The 22,657-nt window shown below is 36.3% G+C and overlaps 1 protein-coding gene across 1 annotated transcript in view; it reads left to right on the forward strand.

Moving 5' to 3' along the window:
* Positions 1 to 22,657, forward strand: part of LOC140148848 (cullin-2-like) — a 31,779-nt gene that overhangs the window by 1,108 nt on the left and 8,014 nt on the right. Inside the window, exons 2-16 of the mRNA XM_072170934.1 lie at positions 4,499 to 4,663; positions 5,417 to 5,519; positions 6,272 to 6,366; positions 7,498 to 7,603; positions 8,099 to 8,181; positions 8,939 to 9,035; positions 11,029 to 11,139; positions 13,210 to 13,372; positions 15,114 to 15,203; positions 16,258 to 16,292; positions 16,960 to 17,067; positions 17,444 to 17,506; positions 18,948 to 19,076; positions 20,172 to 20,258; positions 21,311 to 21,457. Coding sequence (XP_072027035.1) covers positions 4,545 to 4,663; positions 5,417 to 5,519; positions 6,272 to 6,366; positions 7,498 to 7,603; positions 8,099 to 8,181; positions 8,939 to 9,035; positions 11,029 to 11,139; positions 13,210 to 13,372; positions 15,114 to 15,203; positions 16,258 to 16,292; positions 16,960 to 17,067; positions 17,444 to 17,506; positions 18,948 to 19,076; positions 20,172 to 20,258; positions 21,311 to 21,457 — 1,536 coding nt within the window. The 5' untranslated portion in view covers positions 4,499 to 4,544. The remainder of the gene's footprint in view (positions 1 to 4,498; positions 4,664 to 5,416; positions 5,520 to 6,271; positions 6,367 to 7,497; positions 7,604 to 8,098; positions 8,182 to 8,938; positions 9,036 to 11,028; positions 11,140 to 13,209; positions 13,373 to 15,113; positions 15,204 to 16,257; positions 16,293 to 16,959; positions 17,068 to 17,443; positions 17,507 to 18,947; positions 19,077 to 20,171; positions 20,259 to 21,310; positions 21,458 to 22,657) is intronic.

Here is a 22,657-nt window from a genome sequence, read left to right on the forward strand (position 1 = left end):
TAACAGTAAAATTAAACTTTTTATATTAAAACCTGGTCGACCCGGTTTTATTCAGAGTTCATCGATTTACTGCTTGCTAACCTCTCCCGTGGATGTCAGCTTATGTGTACACACGTCAAGCGCGATGCTCCGTGCAGTATTACATGTTACGATCGGCGAGCGTAGCACACGTATTGTAGGCGCTGGAATGAAAACTTTCTTCGTTATACCTCATTTGTTTGGCTCGAAATTAAAAGGGATAATGTGATCAGTGAAAACAAACATTTAAATAGGAATCTATTCTTTATGCAAATCACACATTATTGCTTTAAGTGCCTCCCTCATATGTATGAGTAAGATCGCACTGCGTACAGACAAGATGTACTTATTTTTACTCTGGAACCAAGAGTAGATGAGTGAATTTTTGAAGTACAGTCAACAGTACCGGGATGATCCCTTGCTCTTTTCGAATAGCCTGTGACATTCTTTAACTTGCACACTACATTAATGTGAGAAAATATGCATGTACACGGGACCGACAGCTTAAAGTGCCCTCCGAAGCCCTAAGCAAGTAGAGTGAAGGGCCTTGCTCAAGGACACAAAGAACCAGCCGAGCTCAGGCGGACCTGGGATTCGAACCCTTGACCCCTGGATTCACAGTCCAATGCCTAAACTGCTAGGCCACGCTCCCCTTTCTGCTTGATTAGTGCCATACTATTACTATATTACTGACTTTCCTATTCGGTGAGGATGACAATTTTGACCTCCTCATCTGTTTACAAACAGAGAGGTAAACAAAAGACGTTTCTGCTTGTCCAAACACTCAAGTATCAGAAAGATGGTCCACAATAGCGTGATTCACGTAACGATGCGTCCGCGTCGTCTGAGTGGTTTACTTCGCGAGGGCAGCTTCAGTGATGAACAACGGTGAAACATGATTGAATCCCTTTCAACAACGAAACAAGCTAAAGATGTCTAAATTCCCATGATCTGTCATTCGGAATGTCTGTTTGCTATTACCACTCAACTTTACAAAAAGATCGCGGTATTTCTCTGTTGATATCAGCAATAAAACTAAAGAATAAAGCGGTAATATTTAGCTGCTACCGCCAACATAAGAGAGTTCATGTTTACGCATACGTTCCAGGCATGACGAATTTTACGCGCTTATGCGTAACGCATGTACGCGTAACTTTGCGTTCGCGTATATACGCTACTGAACTGTGGATTCATCACGGATTAACAACGGTTGGCTCCTGTACAAAGGTATCTAGGAAGAGTTGTTGAATGGGGATTAAAAAGCTGTCAAGTGTCAAGTAGAACAATGTGCTTCTTTTGTCCAATTTGCCATCAAGATTTCAAATGGAAACAGTTCAGACCCAGAACAGGAGAACACGATCAATGGGCGATCATGTCAGAAATTAATATTTTGTTCTGGGACTCATTATTCGGACTATAAATGCTTGATGATCAATGATCAATGATCACATCACATGATTAATTCAAATTTTAAAGAAATTTTGCATGCAAATAAATACAGTTTGTAAATGAAAGTACAACCAAAAAGCAAGATTGCTTTCACAAGTTTCAGTTACATCTTTAACATGTTTAATTGGTTTTATGGATTTTATCATAATCGTTTGTTTTGACATTGACTGTCTTTGTTAGATGCAAGTTTAGCATGTAATACTGCATACATGTAGGCCTACAGCCAGAACCAACACCCCTTCTTTTGGCACCTGAAGTTTGATAGTGATGTCATCTTTTGCCGCTTTAAAACACAAGCCTAATAAGTTACTGTGTTTATACCCGGCAATTCAAAACATTTTTCATTTAAATGTTTAGAATGCTTTTATTATTATTATCATTATTAGTGTTATTATTACTATTATCATTATTATTATGCCCTATTGTTATTATTATTATTATTATTATTATTATTATTAAAGAACGTTTCTATAACGCTCTACAAATAACACAGCGATTTTGTGATATTATGGAAAACACAACATATGTACCAGGGTTATAGCTAGGCCAATTTCTATGCCAGGTGGCAAATTATTGTGAAGTGGAGCGCGCGGAGCTCTCGAGCTTACAGCTGGGGGGTCCAGGGGCCCGCTTAAGGGGTATCACCCCTCTAAAAAAATTTTTTTTTATAAACAAAAAAAATTTAAAATTAAAAAAATAGCTACAACCCTGACATGTACGCAACATTATCTAAATGGCATGTGCAAGGGGGGTGCAAAGATTTTTTTCCAGGCCGAGGAGGGGGAGGGCAAATGATTTTTGGCAAACCGAGACTGGGGATAAGCATTTTTTGGCGCGCCATATTTAAATGCCACCCCTCCCCGGGCTCCGGATAATTATTGCATAGCCCCAAAACAATACTAGGCATGCCAGGCGGTATATCTGGCTAAGTATAAGCCTACGTTGATAAAGTATTGGTGAAAACCCCGGGGCTTGAATTTGATACATAAGGACTCAGACTCGAACATTGAGGACTCGGACTCGGACATCAGAAATTGGCAGGGACTCGGACTCTGACACAAAGGACTCGGACTCGGATGACAAGGACTTGACTACAACACAGTCCATTGTATACCAACTAGTGCTGTCGTCGGCACCGTTTTTTGTCGAATGTCGACATAATCGATATAATTGCGTACACTACGACATAAAAAAAAATTCAAAAAAAAAAATTGAACAACTAGCAATGCATACTAATATACTAATTCAATGTGTCTCTGACTGTTCAATAGAAGCAAAGGTAATCAAAATGTGCAACTTTATCCAACTTTGTTTAAAAAAAATTGACATTTTTTTTTAGTAGCAGTATTTCTCTGGTTTCCAACCTTGAATAACAAGTAATTTTGGGCCTATAACTTGCTTTTCTGGCCAAAAATATTTTTTGAAAATTAAATGTCGACATGTCAGGATACGTGCCGATGTCGACATAAGGCATGTCGACGACGGCACTAATACCAACCAAGCTCTGGCTCTGCCTAGCTCATATAGCTTAAGTAAGATACAGGTTTACATTTTACTATCTTACATTTCTTGCTGTATTTCAGCTAGAGCGCCATAGGTAGAAAACCCGGGTTTTTTCTGAGAACAATACAAAATACGTAATCTTTTCATGACTTCAGTGACGCGACCTCGATGCCCATAATTTCTATTCACCATGTCCATTGAAGTGAGAGAGAGTTGAATAGATGTGTGTTCGTCACAACAGAAATTAACACAATAGAAATTAGCATCTCATGAATGCGCAACCATTCTTTAGAAATAAGAAAACCCACTTTTAGACGGGATAAGCTTGTGTCTGGCTCTGCCTAGTAAAATAGTATAGTGAGAGATATCCCATCGACATCGCCGGTATTCGTCGCATCGCTTTATCATATCATTCATATGAGTGTCTATCGTGCTACGGTGGGAATTCATTGTGTACATTTTACAATTAGCCAGTGCAGTCCACACAAATTCAATGGACCCTGAACAAAAACTTGCGGGTTCGCTGTGTCAAGTTGGTTCCAGCCCGGCATAGTCATAGCATGCTGTGCGGATAAACTTACTGGGACCGTCACAATCTTTTGCTATGTGTTTCAGGATTTCCTTATTGTCCACCTTACATGTAGTGGAGGGCTGTGTTCCGTTAAGAATATGTCGGTATGATAACAGTCAATGTCTGAAGAAACAAAGTTGGACGAATGGACGTGGACAACTAGCCTAGTACTGGAATATCTATACGGTGATTTCTTTTTGGGTGGATCACCGTATAGGCATTTTACATTGAAAATACATGTCATATTAACCGTAACACTACCAGGTACTGCAAAATACTACTTGATATATGCACTGTGCGTGCGTGCATCCCATGTGATGTGATGACGCAATCACTTTAAGTGATATATGGGCACACTTTTCATTGGCCAGGCAAGCAGAAGACCCATGGCTAAGTCTCGCCGACCTAGTGCTTGGCATGCGGAGGGTCTCAGGTCTGAATCCCATCCAGAGCATTCTTTGTTTTCCCTCTTTATTCCTTCCTTCTTTCCCTTCCAGTCGCCAAAAAGCCCTTGGGGTATTAGGGATTTTTCACTTAGGGTTAGGAGTTCATATGCAAAAACTGATATATCCCTGTATTCTCGATTTGAGATATTTGCAAATTATAAAGAGCATACTTGTAATAGTAAAATATGTGCTGTTTTTGTTCACGGTTTCACAAATATGCATTGGATCAGTAGGGTGTCAATTAAAAGCTAGGGCAGATGTTTGTGGGCTTAATGCAAAAAGTTTGAAAATGGTGTTTATTGGCTTCAGCTTCTTACCTCTTCATAATCTTTCTGGATTATTTTCTGTGTATTGTGATTTAATCCACTACGGTACCGTATATGATGAAAATTCTTCAAAAAAGGAACATTTGCATGAACCTTCACTTTAGTGTGCTTGTAATTGTAAATACTCAAATGGTAACCTTTACTATTCTAGCTTTAATTTTGTTTAAATACTGTATTTTGTTTAGATGTTTTAGGGTCATTTTCCTGGGATGATACAACTAGCAACCAGCCATGTCGCTGAAACCAAGAGTCGTCAATTTTGAAGAAACATGGAGTCGTTTACTAGAAACAGTCCAAGGTGTGATACAACTGGGCAATGTGAAGCGCAAGACTTGGAATGATAGATTTTCGTATCCTTTAATATTTGCTCAATGATCAGGCCCGTAGCCAGGGGGTACAGGGAGTGCAACGCACCCCTCTCCCCCCCACAAAATGCCAAAGGCCCCAAAAGTCCCCTTTTTTTTAACACAAAAAGTCCCATTTGTGAGTGTAGCGAACAAAAAAATAGAGGTTTTTTATGCCTTTTTGGTCCAAAAATGTCCAAATCCTCTCCCCCAGTCCAAAAAGGTCCAAAGTTTGAAAAAAAGGTCAACTTTTTCAAAATCAGCACCCCCACAAATAAATCCTGGCTACGGACCTGCTCATGATTACACTGTTCTACTCAGTGTCTCATTTAATGGTATGGTAAATACCTTCATCTTGTATACTCAAGATTTAGTATAGTATCAATACAGGAAATATATGCTGCTTATGGAGAAAACTGTCTTAGAATGAAACTCCCTCAATACAGTCTTGACAATATCTTGACTTTATTTCACATGATCAATATTCACATCTCTGTGCTACTAATCAGTCTAAAAATCACTGATGTGTGATCACTGATTTTCTGCTAAGTATGCGGCCTTGTGGGTTTGGTAGAGCAGAATAAATCAAGATAATCGGTAATCGCCCTGAGGTGGGTCACAGCGGAGGGCAATGAACATGATGAATAAAGCCATACACACAATCACGGTTCGATTTAACTGGTGTCGTGGAGTATATTGAACCCTGCACACAATAAGTAGTTTCAGATCCTGTACAATCCTTGACCATGTACTCTCAAGTGATGTCTATGCTCTCTGTGTTGCGTTTCCCGAGCCACATAGCGACAGGTTATACGAAGAAACCAAGAAATTCTTGGAAGAGCATGTGGAATTACTTTATCAGGTGAGTTTGTCTGTTTTATTTATTTTGTTTCTTTGCTTGAAATATTATTAACAGAATTAGTTTATAGCATGCGACTTGCTATGGATCTCAAGATTTAGTACTCTCAGCTATAACACAGGAATATATACAGGGCTGCAAATTTGTTTTTTTAAGAATCAAAATTGATTCTTCTAGAAACATGCTTATCCACACACATTAATGTAATTTGATTGTCTCGATTATCACAAGTTGAGTTTCTGAGAATCAGTTTCATGCATTTTTGGCCTATATTTTTTTCTTTCATGCTCTCAACTTCAATCATGATCAGATACTACAAAAATAACAATGTGCAAATGAAATCGCTCCAGTTAAAATGATGCGTGGCAAGGTAGAGGCATTGCGGCTGATGCTTTGTTTCAAGAACCGCGTAAGCCAAGAATCGCAAAATTCTATATGTAGTTCAGTAATGTGATTGAAATTATTTTCATAGAGTTCTGAACAATTACACATAGATACTTCTTTGACCAGGGGTCCATTTCACTAAACTTTACAAAACTTGAAATCGTTCCTAACTTATGATGAATTGTAAGTTCCATTTCACTAAACTTACTGATGAACAGTACCCTTCGTAAGTAATGGGGATTTACTACAGGGACCCTTCGTAAAGTTACGTCTAGTATTGGGTATTTGTAACTTTACGGATGGTAAGGGTTAAAAGTTAAGTGAAATGGATCCCAGTTGTTACAAATCCTCTTTATTCCCATTTATTTCAGGAAATCAAAGAGGCTGATGAGAATTTACTGGCTATGTACCACAAACATTGGCAGGTGTATAGTAAAGGGGCCGCCTACATGGACCAGTTATACTCGTAAGTCTAAAGCAGGTTTGACCAGGCTAGGTGGTGGCAGCCATCTATTTCCGACACGCCTATTGATGAAGATGCATGCTTGTCATGTCTGAGTGGAGCATTTGTCCTTCAGCACTGTGCAGTGTCATATTCTGAAGGATGTAGCTGGGATGAATTATGAGGGCAGGACTTTGCAATTAACAGATCTATGTCACCCCAAGAATTAGATTAGAGCTAGGCTCAGCTAGCATTATGTTTTTAAAAGATTTTAGATATTGAGATTAGCATTATGGTAAACTTATTATTAGGGCATTGGAAATCTGAATTTATACAGGGTTATGATTTAAAACAAGGAAAAGGTAAAGGCAGTTTCAGTCGGGCACTTGTTGAGATCAAGAATGTGTAATCATTGCTGTAATCGATGTGTGAATATTTTGTTATTATAATACTAAATGCTCTATGTATCCCGACTGGGACACTGTAGTATTGCCAACTGGATGCTGACCACCAAATTTGTGTGCAGGAAATACAGCAAGCAGATATAAGTTCCCCCCTAAATACTTTTTGAAATAAATCAAAAAATATTCGACGAAATGCAAACGTGTAAACAGATATGTGTAGCCTTATTTGTTGTACACATATGGACAAAATTATAGCATCACACGTCATTGCAGTCAGTCGCAACGGTTCATTATGTAGAAAAATAGACCGTTTTAAACAAGTGTTAAAAGTGGCATTGGAGTCAACGCTCAAACAATACAGTATCAGGCCTATTCATGTGTTTGTTAAAGAAAACCTGACTGCTATGGACTCGGGTGCAACTTTAAAAACAGCCTCTTTTCTTACACAATTAAGCGTTGGGACTAAACGCAATGATGTGTGACGCTATAAATTGTTCCACAGGGTAGAACATATAGGGCTATACATATCTTTTTACATTTTTACACTTTGTAAAATATTTTTTGACTTAGGGACCTTAAAAGTTGTGGACCCTATGTATGTAGATAGGTCTTTTGTCGATTATATTTGTGTTAGGACCATAGCAAGTGTGGAAGGGAATTTGCTGTAGCCTACATTATAGCAGTAATTAACTGATATTGATGCTTATTGTTTATCAAAAAAACCCATTATTTTTTTGTTTACACAATTCAGATACCTTAACCAGCAATACATCAAGAAACAAAGAATGAGTGATGCAGATAAGAATTTTGGTTTTATGCTGGATTCTACTGAAGAGCAACTTATGGACATAGGAGAGGTAGGATGCTTGCTACTATGCTTTGATATTGAAACGCTGGGATTTTGTGGTCCATTATCCCTTATAAAATCATTATTTTTAGTTCTCTGGGTTGATAGAATTAATCATGCTTTATGTGCACTGGCTGCCATAGGTAAATATAAAGATTTATTCATTATCCATGATGTAGAAAGGTTTGGCCGACTTGAATGATTTTTTATGGATAAATTAATTTAAAAAGCGGTTGAGAGATTTTAGCAGCTTTTTAACAGTTATTAATGAGTACCTTAAATTTGTTCTTGTCCCAGTGTTGTAGCTTTGTTTACAGCTCTCATTAGTGTGAGATGTTTATTCGTATATACTGAAAACTTAATTGTTAAACAGTGAAAACTAAAACAAAATCTCACAAAAAAAAAACCCAAAAAACAACAATATAACTATTTGCAAAAAAAAAAAAGAAGATGAAAAAAAAAAAAAAAATTATGTGTTTAACTTTTAGAAACATTTCAATTTCAGCTTGCATTAGATCTATGGAAGAGACTAATGATTAAACCACTTCAAAGAAATCTTCAGGACCTTTTACTAAGGGAACTTCAGGGGTAAGTTTGAACTACTGTGTTTAGCGGGGTGACTGATAAGTTCATGGCCTAGGGTAGAAAGAGATGAACAATGCAGTCCAACTTAATGAAATGAATACACAGAGAGATTGAAGTAATTATCTTTTCTTTGATTTGTGTAAGCTTTATTGCTCAATATCTCTGAATAATAAGGCTGGCATCGACAGGTCCTCTGTCGGAATCCTGTCGACAAAGTGAATTATGTCAACATATCGACAGAACTCCGATATGTTGACATAGTGCAAAGGCAATGGCCCAGTAAAACTTCGTCAGGGAAGCTCATATTCACTCAAAATATTGACCATTTCCAATGTATTTTCAACAAAATGCAACGCCAAATCTTATCTTTTACTTACTATTTCACCAATTTTTCATGTTATTTGCCTTCAGGGGTCATACTTTTGGCAGTATTTTGCCTTGTTTTCCGGTGTAAATTGTACACTTTTATCGCTACATGGTCGCTATGAAGACGGCCATCTTGGAAATTGCTGAAATTGCCGACGGTGTTTCTAGATATTTTTAGGAATAAGTGACTGTACACTTGTTTGGTTGTGGATGCATGGTCACATAAAGACAAAAGATATAAAATTTTATAGAGTTATGTTGCACTTGCCAAGATTTCACAATTTTTGCAAAGCTTGTAAACTTTTAAAAATAATAGCTTACACAGTACTTGAATGCATAATATTTTGAGAGATGGAAGGTTACGGAGATTGCGTTTGTTTGTGATTATTTGTAGGGACCGATGTGGAGACGACACCAATCAAGCAGTCCTACATAGCGTTATCAATTCTTTTGTGGATGTAGAACAATACAAGAAAAAACAACAGTTACAGGTAAACAACTCAACTTTGTTTATTAGTAGTAGACCTGCATTTCAGCTTGCATATATTTTCGACATGAATTATGCTAGCAGAGCAGCATGATTTAATTATTGGCAATAAAGCAATAAGATGTGTTTCTCTGCTCAAAAACCTCATGGTAAAGTTTGTAGGGTTTGTTTTATTTTGTTTTGTTTTTTTATTATTGATAAAGCCAATTTTATATAACGTTATGATGAAGATGTATAGGATTCAAATGATTTTACTATCTTTTGATGAGATCAGATCTTGGCCTATGCTAAATAGTTTATATTATATATGGGGTGTGACCAAGCAAAATCAGTCTGAAGTCGGTCATAATCAATTTTCAGTTACTTAAGTTATAGGATAGTAAAAAGATATGAGAAATTAAAAGAGTTTCCAAAACAAGAGGAAACAAAAGGAAATATTTCCCTTATTTGGCTATATCTCAAAATCAATATTTCTGTCTTCAGTCTGATTTTGCTTGATCACATCATAAATACCAGTACAAAGTAATATAAATAAAAGGAAACCTCATTAACTTCAGTCATATCGGAAGATTGAATTGCTATTGGAATATCCATTTTAAATAGACGGCATCAGAATAAAATGATCTATTTGCCGTAGAAGTAGTGATGTAACAGGATTAATTACCATAGTGATAATAGTGAATTTTTTTTTGAAAGTATTGCCCTGCACTATAAGTAGGCTGCACTCATCACCTGTAATGTCTGTATGTGTGCAATCATAGATTGAAAGCAATACCATTCTTTTCGTACAGGTGCGAGTGAAAAGTACATGACTTTGTATAATGTGAAATGCGTACATCTAGTGCAGGGAAATATATTCAAAATTTGTTTTCACCTTTCGCTATGGTAATCAATTAATCCTGTTACATCACTACTTTTGCAGCGAATTGCTACAGATTTAACAACCTTGAGCCACATAACAAAACTTGAATGTTTGGAAAATAAAACTTCAGCTTACAACTGAAATACACTAGTGGACCCTGCCGAGAGAAGACTCTGGAAGGCTTGTGTTGTATGATGTTGTAGCTATAAACTTTGAACAGACTTTCCCAATTTCCTGATCAAAAATGATTGTAATTTTCTAAAAATTACTTTATTTGAGAGACAAAATACTTGGAAAAAAATATTATTTGAAATGCGGTAGATTGAGGATTCAATTATGCTCAATGAATCTTAAGCCGGAACACATGGGTGTAAGAAAGTGTGACTTAGGATTCAATTATGACCTTCAGTAACATCATTATCATGTGTGAGTCCTGAGTCAACACTGTGATATGGGTACATCTTGAATGTTTATCATAAAACTATTTGTGGTTTGTGTACTGGTGCTTTCCTGGTCCAAATATAGTGTAAATAAAACGTGTATTAAATGCAATAGGTGGGTAGCAATTTGAATTTGAGGTTTCTGTGGCTGTGAATCAACTATGAAGATCATTAAAACAAATGTCCTGCTTGAATCTTTTGAGCCAACATCAGTGGTATAATAAAGTGTGAACTGGGTACATATTCAAAGTTTATCATAAGTTCGCTACCGAGCTAAGTGAGCTTGTACATCCTATAGTGGTCCCCATTCTAGGGCATCAGTTGGGACATGCTGGCACGAGCTAAGGTGCCCAGTGTGCTATTGGTAGATTTAACGATAAAGCACAATATTTTCATGGTACAAAAAACGTTGCGATTCGAAAAATACATCAATTTTGAGGCATGTAATTTTTTTGTGAAATTTTGCAGCTTGCATGAAAATTTCACACAAGTCCATGTTAGCCGCAAAATTTGCATAGTTTACATGCTTGTGAACATTTCATGAGTAATAGCTTGACCTGTCCGTCAAAAGCCTTAGAAATAGAATCAGTGGCATAGGGTGTAAAATTAATGTTCAATTAACCGTGACCATGTTTAGCTGATATTATTAAATGTAATTATATTTTTGTGTGTTTTGTTTGTTTGTTTATTTACAGCTTTATCAAGATCTCTTTGAATCTAAATGTCTTGAAGAAACAGGAGATTATTATAGGAAGGAGTCGGCCAACCTGCTTCAAGAACACTCATGTTCACAGTATATGGAAAAGGTGAGCTAATACGTTAGTTGATTAACTAAAAGGCCTATTCGGTGATCCCAGTGAAGGTGTTAAAACAAATTTTAAAATTAGGTTTTTTTTTATAAATTGCCTACGAGTGAAGGATAAGTCATTAAAATTGTCATTAGGTATTTTTGATATGAAAAATTTGGCAAAAAAACCAAGTAATATTGACGATGTTGAAGCCCCATGTAACTATCATGTAGTTAATTTCATATAGAAATTACAGATTCATATAAAATGTCTCATTTTGTCTTAAATAGAGACAGCTTTCGACTTAACCATTAGCAGGCTTGGTTAGCCTCTCCGTAACACTAACAAATGTACCAAAATCTGAATTTTGATGATTTGAATGCAGATGAGCAAATCATGGAATAGGCCTTTAACCCCTTAGATAAGAGTTATCAATACTCAAAATACGGAAACAATATGACTACTAATATGATATTTATGACTATTGACTTGTCGATGTTTTCCCAAAACAAACAAAATGTCTAAAATCCTTTTAATTGATTGACTTGTTCAATATTGGGTATGTTGGGCCTTTTGCCAAATGTTGTAAATAAATAAGTCGATCAAATTGGTATTTGTTGTGTGGGTGAACAAGAAGGCAGGAATCAAAGTGTTCAGTCTAGTGTACAGACATGTGTGTAGTTGTAAATAAATCTTTGTTGATTCCAGTCTCTCAGTTTAAAAAGAAAGGAAACAATTTAAAGAAGACATTTTTCATACCGGAAGTGTTTAAATTTTTAAGATTCCAAACCCCCTCATAGTGGAATGTTCTGATTTTTGCAATTATAAAACAAATCGTGTGGATACCACTGGGAATAAACTAATATAGAAAAATGAGGGTGCTATTCTCATGGACCTTGCAGTAAGTCCTCTGCATTGTACTTTAAATTGCTCTTGAGGTTGGGTGGTATAAAATTAGTTTCTATTATTCTCTATTAGTTTAGCAATCTATTTTTGTTGATTTATTGATTATTTATTTTATTTTATTTTTTATTTATTTATTTGTTTTATTTTATTTATATTTTATTTTATTATTTAAATGTCTTATTTCTTTAATTTTTAATTTTTTTAAATATTTATTTATTTATTTATTTATTTATTTATTTATTTATTTATTTATTTATTTATTTATTTATTTAGATATTCATTTATACAAGGAAGTAACACCATATGTTAAATTTTGGACATTACTGGTTTCTTATGATTAAAAAATTCTTAAAGATGTGAAAATAAAGAATAAAACATAAAACATCAGAATCAAATATATGTACCATGTGCAGATTGCATGGTGCTAAAGAGCACTGCAGGTTGATAGTTACTACTACATTAAATAATGAAATGTCTGCAGTGGTACCAAAAATGTTGTTAGTTCCTTCTTTATTGTTTAAGGGGGTACTACACCCCTGACCAATTTTGTGCCTATTTTGCATTTTTCTCAAAATTATAGCACATTGGTGACAAGTAAGATATGTATATTATAGGGCAAGGACTACAACTACTGTACTGAAAATTCAGCAACTCAAAGCAAGTAGTTATTGATTTATTGATCAAATATTGGTTTTCCCTCATTTTTGACTGTAACTCCACAACTATTGTCTGTGCTGAAATAAAATTTCCAGTGCAGTAGTTGCAGTCCTTGCCCCTATAATATACATATCTTACTTGTCCCCAATGCGCTATAATTTTTCAGAAAAATGCAAAAATAGGCACAAAATTGGGCAGGGGTGTAGTACCCTTAAGTACCATTTGTCATCAATTATAACTTGTCTTTCTCATTATGTCACAACTTGCTGTAATTGCTTCAAATGAAAGCTGATCAAAAGTTCCTTATCATGATGTAAACACTGAAAATGGACTTTTCACAATATTTTTGAGCTGAATTAGGGCCCCTGTAACCATGCCTTTTGATGTGTACTCCTAATCCCAGACAATTTAGTACTTAATTATAAAAAAAAATTATTATTGAGGATGAATAAAGTGAAAAATGCTGTCAGAACTATTACCCACAATATGTAAATATATATTGATGTAATTTATTACTTATCTCAGGTTCTTCAAAGACTACATGAGGAAACATTAAGAAGTCGGAAATTCCTTCATCCAAGTTCGTATAATAAAGTGATGCACGAGTGCCAGATGCGTATGGTAGCAGATCACATGACCTTCTTGCATGGAGAATGCAAAACTATGGTCAGGCAGGAACACCTACCAGGTAATAACAGGCTTCATTTATTACTTGACTGTACACACTGTAATATTCTATGATTTAGTTTTACAAATCTGGCTTTGAGACTAAAAAATAACAAAATATAAAATATTTTCCACATTTATCTTATCCACTTGGCCAAAGTCAAAAATGTTGAAAAGTTAGTTAGTTCCTAAGCTTACTGACCTACATGGTTGCAAAGTTGTGAACTGTTTATATGTCCAATTTCTTACAGTTTTGTTTTGATTTTTGCTCCTTATGTTTTCCTTTATTTTTATCCCTGTCAAAATTGAGATGTTGGCATTGAAGAAAGCTCATATTTTTCTTATAACCCTAAGTAACATATACAGTTTGAGATATGTTTTTTTTACAGATGATATGAACCGAAAAAAATGTGCCATTGTTATATACACATATCTGCTTCTAATATCCAAACTGCCTGACCAATATAACTTGAATCAAATTGTTTTGGTGATAATCGTTTATGTTTACGTCGATACTCAGCAGGATCCTTTCCGGAAGTCATGCCAATGGTGCAGAAATGTTGATCACGTGCAGACAAGACATACAGGTGCAGCCAACAAAAAACTTGAGAATTGAGGGTGCCGGAGATGAAGACAACTGGAGAACTCAAATGGTGCGATGAACTTGATGAAGTGCGAGTAAAAACCAAGCAGCTGATTACAGGCTGGATGAAACTCCTCCCCTGAAGACTTCCAGGGTTGGTGCAGTTAGTACCACAACTGGGAGGGAGTTCCATAGGTAAACTGTCCTCAGGAAGAATGAGTTCCCATAGAGCTGAGTGTGGCTGGTGATTGTCTTTAGTTTGCTTGGGTGATAGTATCTGGTGCTGCTGGTGATCATTGGTGCGAGGTAGTCGGATGCATTGATGGCAACCATGTTGTGTTGAATTTTGTACAGCATGGCCAAGCTGGCAGCATTTCTCCTCCATTCCAGGGATTTCCACTGAAGTTCTTGTAGCATGGAGGTCACGCTGTCTCTACGCTGGTATCTTTGCAGGACGAACCTAGCAGCTTGGCGTTGGATGCTTTCCGCTTTGGTGATATCTTTTTTACTGTGAGGGCTCCAAATTGTGCTGCAGTATTCCAAATGAGGTCTGACAAGACTGATGTATGCCTGCTCACGGATCCTCACAGGACAGCTCTTTAGGTTCGGCCGCAAGAGGCCTAACATCCTGTTGGCTTTGGTGGTGATTTTACCAATGTGCTTCTGCCAGGATATATCGGTGGAAAATGAAAGTTCAAGATAAGGATATTCATTGACAGAAGAGAGTTGGCTACCTCCAAGATGGTAGTGGGCATCAATAACCTTCTGTCTGCGTGTAAACCTTATCAGATGGCATTTATCTGTATTGAACTGCATTTGCCAGTTAGCTGACCATTGATGGAGAAGGTTCAGATCCTGTTGCAGTTTCGTGCTGTCATCGATGGAGGAAATTGACTGATACAGAAGACAATCATCAGCAAACAGTCTCAACTTCGATGTGATGCCATTAGAAATGTCATTAATAAATGTGAGAAAAAGGAGGGGACCTAGCACCGTTCCCTGGGGAACTCCTGATGTACATGTAACACGTTCCCAGTCAGAGGCTTGGCCGTCGATGACTACTCGTTGCTGGCGTTGAGTCAGGAAGTGATCTGTCCACTGGTATAGTGAGTAATCTGCCATGTAAGTTAAAAAGCTCCAAATATCAAAATGTGACCATTCTCTTTTTTTCTCTCTACAGATTTGTCTAGATTGTATAAACTATTACGACCAGTCCAGAATGGACTTGGTATAATGGTTAAAGAATTAGAAGCTCATATAAAAGACACAGGTGAGTGATAAGACAAAAACTATCTCTATATAAGTGTTGCAAATAGTTTAAATTATATACTTCATTAATATATTCTCATTCATTAATTGGTTAAACGAATATCATTCATATGACCAAAAATAGCTTTATCCATTTTTCAATGCGGTCAAAAAGCCGATTGATGAGGGAACAGGGTAATATTGGAAGTACTACTTCCCTAGGGAAATAGTACTACTATTTCCCCAGGTCCCTGTGACCTTGATGCAGAGTCTCAGTTCCTTACTGGTCGGTGCAATTCGCCATGTAGCGGGATTTCAGAATGTGTAGCTAGTCACATTGTCTTGCGAAGTACACAAGCAGCTCAAAACTGTAGCTAAAATACGGCGGTAGTCTGAGTTCAGTATCAGGATCAGTATCTTAAATTGATGGTGATATAACAGAAAACATGGTTACTCGTTTAACAGCGGTATTGCATAGATTAGATTTTAAACTAACATTTTCACGGCAAGCTTTATCCGTTCAACTGTGTGCATGTGCATTTAATCAAAACAAAGCAAGGCCAGTCTAGCCTTGACTAGGCCTAGCCTACATGTATGCCTGGGTCTATATGTCTATGATAAAAGCCTTGCATTTCTAATATTTAACCAATCAATGAACAAAGAATATATTAATGAAGGATATAAAACAAATATTTACTGCTCTAAATTGGTGATCTGGTGGAATCGAATGGTCCCCTCGGTGAACTGGAGACCGCGAGCCTACTATTTTACTATAGTAGGTCCACGGTCCCCAGTTCACCTCAGGGACCAATAGATTCCACCAGATCTCTCATGAGCAGTAAATATTTGTATATTGTCAATCCTTAAGCATACAATAAAGAAGCAGATGATAATTGGTACGAAAAGTAACCTAAAAGGTATGTCAGCCATGATATGGATGCCATATCTTATATTTTAGGCTTGCCCTAACAAACAGATGTGTATAATGGTGGCTGGCATGAGGTGCCTTTCATTGTTGTTATACAAACCAGCTCGTCTAAATGTTCTAAATAATTTGTCTGTTGCCTTCCTTTCAGGTCTTCAATCAACCTCAAGCCTACAAGGTGACAATGTAAGTTACTTAAACAAAATCATTAGGGGGAGTGGGTCAGCAAGTCTGATTACATGGACACATAAAAAAATAGTTAAAATATCAGGCAAAGCCTTTTGCAAAAAGGGCAAAACCCTTTTGAGGGTAGAATTTTCAATATTTCACAGTTACATTACATAGAGGGAGTGTTCGGCCTCCTAATGAAAACACTTTCGTATACTTCTTGGCCACATCAGTAATAATTCCATGTCTTGACTGACCCTAAAGCCCCAGGTGCTTTTTGGCAAAGGGGAAGGAAAGAAGTACGGAAGGTAGAATAATGATGACGAGAAGAGTTCTTTTCTGTGGTCCGATGTTGAACCACAGATCCATTGTGTTATTATTACAAGACCCGGGATGGCAAGCCACAAGGGTTGATGGTGCCTGGCCACAAATTCCATGCCTTTTATGCGTTCTCAGATTATTGCACAATCGGATCATGTAGGATCCTTGGGTTGCAGATCTCTTTGTGCATAGAGTTTTTTTATGTTTGGTAGTGATAAGGTTTAATCTTATTCTCACAGCTGTAAAAGAATCTCACATGTGAGAAGCTTTTGACTTGTGTCCACCACTGAGCCATTTCCAACCCCCAAACTAGTCATGTGGCATGTCTTGATTACAGATATGTTATTTGTGTTTACTCTTACAGGTACCAGCTCAGTTTGTAGACGCCATACTAGCCCTTCACACCAAGTTTTCAGAATTGATTAATACAACACTAGGTTCAGATTTAGCATTCACTATAGCATTAGACAAGGTATGTGGTATAAAATGAGTAATGCAAATATCAATTTATGAGTTTGTATGAGGGTCAGCTTGGAAAGAAGTGCTAGTCACTGAATGCAGTTTTACCCTCATAATTCAATAAAGTAAGTAATGTTTATCATCATGCTGAGCAGTTAGCTCTTACTTTTGGGGTTGGTGTTTGTCCCTGTCTGCTACTGTTTCTGGTGCTTCTGTTTGTGTACCTCTTTCAGCTTTCCTTTCCTGTATCTCCGTGTTTATCTCCCCTTTTATTGTCTCATCACTTTTTTATACACTCTCCTACCCGCCCTCATGATTGGTTCCTTTTCTCTATCTTTACTATTATTTATAAGTTTGATGAAGTAAAGTAATATTTATTCCTATTACAGGCATGTGCAGCAGTAGTAAACAATAGACCCAGCTTGAGAATACCCTGCAGATCCCCTGAATTGGTAAGAAATACAAGTTTAAATAAAAGTAAAATCCATGCAAGACGTTCTTTCATTTGAATTTATGTCATAAGTCATGTTCATTACAAAAATTGGTGCATATCTTACAGGAAATGTATCATAACTGAAAGAGTATTTCTTCAATAGTGAAGACTTCAAGAATTTTGCTTTTTTTGTTCGTCATATTGTTAGTCAACACTCTACAATCAACGAAATTGGCACATCATGACAAATGTTGGAACTCTTCATTGCCACTCTGATAGTTCAGTGAAATTAGTATAACTATGTTTTATGAGAAGTACATACCTTCTCCTTTCCCCTTCCCTCCCCCATTCCCCCTCAATCAATGTTTGGGAGACTGGAGAGCCCAATGGAAAAAGTGCTTTCATCAACATTGTACTGGGGGAGAGGGGTGGCAATTTACATTTAGTATACTAAAGTGTGCCAACATTAATTTCTTTGATTGTAGACCCAAGACCCATTAGACTGAAGGTTCAATAATTTGTAAAGTACATTGCTGCATATCCGGCAGGAAATGTCACAGCAGCTGAAGGGAGTATCCCATTATGCTTTGCGGTACCATAATAGAACTGAATGTGCCATAAAAAATGTACACAAAATCCCTCACTTCAACTTCAAATAACTTGTTTAAATCAGGGAAGCTTAGACTTTTGTTGGCAAAAATATGACCCCTGAAGTATTGTGAAACTATCCATAGCTCTTAATATCTAAGCGGCTCTTGTTTATATTTTGTATACATTTGCTATGGGGCATGCAGATATACTGCAATGCATGATGGGATACTCCTTTCAGCTGCTGTGAGGAAATGTATTATGAACTGAAAGAGTTGCAAATATTTCTTTCAGTAGTGAAAAATATATTTATTTGATTGTAATATTGTTAGTAAACAGTCTAGACTGGACCTATTAGACTGAAAATTCAATATTTTGTTCCTGTAGATAATCATAATACAAACATGGATATTCCTTTTGTAATAAAATATATGAATTCTGAGAATGCTTTAAAGAACTTAGGCCTAAAAAAAAAATTGTTTGATTGGCGTAATCCGACCGACCCTAAAAATAGGCCAGACCCTAGACTTTCTTTCATATTTTTTTGCAAAAAATGAAGAAAAAAATCAAAAAATATTAAAATTTAAGAAAAAAAGATAAAATTCGAGATTTTCAGCTTAAAATGTGTGTAAATTTTTTTTTTTTTTAAAACCAAATTGCAGACCGACCTACCCTAATTTTTTTTTTTTTTTTACGCCAATTAAACAATTTTTTTTAGGCCTTACCGACATAACTAAACCAACCTATGTAGTGTCACCTAATTCCAATTTAATTGTTTAATTGGATTTGATGAATTTTATCTCCGGAATATATTTGTCCTTATTTCATGTTTTGTTCACCCGACTAGTAATTGCAAATTGTACTCTTTACAGTTAGCCAAACATTGTGATTCCTTGCTGAAAAAGAGCTCCAAGGGAATCAGCGAATCTGAATTAGATGACAAACTAGTGCAAACCATCCTTGTATTTAAGTATATAGAAGACAAAGACATCTTCCAAAGGGTAAGTTACATGGAATAAAATCAGGCAAGTTTGTATTTGTTCTAGCTGTATAAATTCCTAAATATAGAATGTCCTATTTTACAGTATCTCCTCTTTTATATGATGTTTCAGTGACATGGTAATATACTTGAATAGTGTTAAATATAATAGGTCTGTAAAATATACAAGGAAAAGAAATAGGTTGAATGAATTCATATGAAGCATAACTGGAAATCATCATTGGTCACACAGCGTCATTGAACCATCCAGATAGAAATGGCATTGAAGATGCTGCATTTTTATTCTCTTCTACACAAGGCTAATGATGGTGCACACAGGACTGTTGGGGGGGGGGGCAAATTTTTGAGAGGAATTAAAAATTGAAGGAAGAGGAAGTTGTAATGTGCATCTTCTTTTGGTCCGGTTTTAGGCCACAACTGTCCTAATTCTGCCCCATTTTTGCATTAAAAATCACAAATTGTGTGTGCTTCCCACGCATTTGTCCTGTTAAAGTCATTTGAGTATACTAAAGCAGTTTGAAGCGAGAATTCTTGAAAAGTACTTAGGTTACAGTAGTTGGGGAGTGTAACACTTCGATCCTAAGAGCCAGGGGACCAAACAAGTTGCCGTTTCTAGGGCCCAGTAAAAGGTAATCCTACACTGGTTACACATAAGCTTTTTGTTCCTACCCTATAGTAGGGTTTCATTCAAATATGTAGTAGTAAGCTTTAGGAGAGAAATAGTTGAAATGAGTCCGTATGCACAAAACAAGTTAGACGAGGTCTAACTTTTGACCTGGTCTGGCTATGGAGATTAGTCATGGAGAAGGAATTTTTTGGTGTTTCATATCTTATTTTATAATATTGTAGAGGGCAGTAGAAGTAAAGGAGGAAAAGAAAGAGGAAAAGAATCCTTCCCTAATTCTAACCTCTGTGGTTAGATAAGGTCTAATGTTAGACCTGGTCTAACTTGTTTTGTGCATACGGACCAAAGAGCTTAAACTCAATTAGCCTTGTGCGCAATGCTATGGTTAAATTACCATTAGAGTAAAAACCATATTGTTACTCTTTGCAAACATATATGGAGCTTAAAGGTGTACTATTTCTGTCATTACAGTTTTATTCACGTATGATGGCCAAGAGGTTAATTCATGGTCTGTCTACATCAATGGATGCAGAGGAACTCATGATAAATAAACTCAAGGTAGGTTATTCGTCACATTTTTCATAATCGTACGCTGATGCGTGGACACTATATTTATTTACCCCCAATATAGTGAAATGGATCTAGATTTTGCCAGTTTAAACCCCTGAGCCATTTGCAGCTTGCACAAAGTATTATTGTCTGAAAAACATATCAAATGGTTGGAAAATGTTAACAAATGAAGTAAAATATAACAGATTTGATTAAGAAAGGAGGGAAAGCACAAAATGGAAAAACAATGTGATTTTATTAGAAGAATGTATTCTTAATTTGGAAATTATTCACATTGATAATAAAAATGTTGGATCAGTTTGTTAATGGTTGGAAAATGTTAACAAATGAAGTAAAATATAACAGATTTGATTAAGAAAGGAGGGAAAGCACAAAATGGAAAAACAATGTGATTTTATTAGAAGAATGTATTCTTAATTTGGAAATTATTCACATTGATAATAAAAATGTTGGATCAGTTTGTTAATTGTTTGTTCATATTATGCCCATTCACCATGAATGTGGCTGTAATGTCAACAGAGCTTGTTTTTAGATATGGTCCATAGAACCTCTCAAAAAACAAAAATCAATAGAAAACAAAGGATTTCCTGACTTTTTTTACTGATTTTTACTACCTTGCAAAGAAGCAACAGAGATATGTAATATATCAATGTAAAGCTAATTTTGAGGGAAAGTTGCCTGTGGAATATATCTCAAAAAAGTGAAAATACCAACATCACAGCCATTTGTGGTGGATGTTCACATATAGAAATTGCAGTACTTACATTTTTTTTTGTGTATGGGCTGGGGTGTGGACGTTTGCACAGTATTTTTTGTGGGACATGAAAGCACATCGGACATATCGAATTGCATTCTGAATTCTTTTTGAATTAAAAAAAAAATCCAAATTATTTGATATCAGGACATTCATCGTATTTATAATGCAATTCGATAGGTCTGGTGTACTCTCAGCTCCCACAAAAAATACTGTGCAAACACATAAAACGTTAATATCCCATTCCTTAACAGAATATATTGAATCTTCTTGTTACTTTCTGCAGCAAGCATGTGGTTATGAGTTTACCAACAAGCTTCATAGAATGTTCACAGATATGGGTGTCAGTGATGATCTCAATAGTAAATTTGGTACCTACTGTAATGATAGGCAAACACAACTAGGCATCAGTTTCTCTATTTATGTGCTCACGGTAAGTATTGCGATCATTTATATTGTAGTCAGAGGGGGTATGTAGATTACAATCATATATATAATAATTTTGTCAAAAATTGGTATGAATGAGGAATAAAATATGTCAGAACCACAGAATTAGAGAAGGAGAACCGGGACTCCCTATACCGCCATGTACAATCGCGCCGTCAGCTATGGGGAGAAAATTGGGGGTATTCGGGTCCTTGCCGACGGTGCGCGGAGACGAACGAAAATAATTCTGCATCTCATCTGAAGCGTCTTGGTACTCTCGTGCAGGTCGCATCAAGTGCGTCTCTCAAATACGCCCTTTATCCATGTTGCGCTTGCATGACAACGAATGCCTCAACTGCATTCCGAGGGAAACTGAATACCCCCAATTTTTGCTCCATGCCTGTATCAAGATGGCGGTCGAGTCCCGATTCTCTGTCTTTAATTCTGTGGTCAGAACTCCAAGAGATTTATAGCATTCAAATGCACGCTGTACCGGATTTGGTGGATTTGGTGAACTACTGGAAGAGCCAATACACACTAACTTAAAGGAGTATTTTGTGATTCTCTGGTATCCTCTTTTTATTGTGTGTTTGAGTAGATATCCACAAAAAAAGTTTATTCCCAAAATTTCATACAGATATTGCGTTTGCGAGTTATGCATGATTATGTACAGATTGTAAAAAATTTAAGGTACCAGTTGTTCACCCCAATATATGCTAAAAATATATGTTAAAACAGATGCTTAAGACAGATTATGTCAAAATTAGAACCAGCAGTCTTTACCTTTACCCTTTAGCTCTGATACAATGTATCATTTGTTGAAATCTGGTGATAATTAAGGAAACGGTGATCTAAAACCCAAGGAAGGAACAAAATCAAAAGTTACACTTCAATATTTTAATCAATGGAAAGCAGGGTGCTAGCTCTCATGTTTAGAATGCTTTGTGTACAAATCAGTGGAGCAAACTGCAACTTTTGAATTTGCATCTTCTTTGTCATTTTGGATCACAGTGTCTTTACTTCTTGACCAATTTCAATGAAGGAGGTCTTAAATCAGACAAACGATACAGCTCTTGGCTGCTGGTTCTTATTATAACATATCTGGCCTTGTTTAGGATCCACATGAGTGAAAATAACTGGTACCTTAATTAGTTTCCGGTCTGTATATTACATTGCTCCATAAACGACCGTGCTGTAATTTTGTTTC

This window comes from Amphiura filiformis, chromosome 3 (assembly GCF_039555335.1).
Source record: "Amphiura filiformis chromosome 3, Afil_fr2py, whole genome shotgun sequence".
NCBI classification, from domain to species: domain Eukaryota; kingdom Metazoa; phylum Echinodermata; class Ophiuroidea; order Amphilepidida; family Amphiuridae; genus Amphiura; species Amphiura filiformis.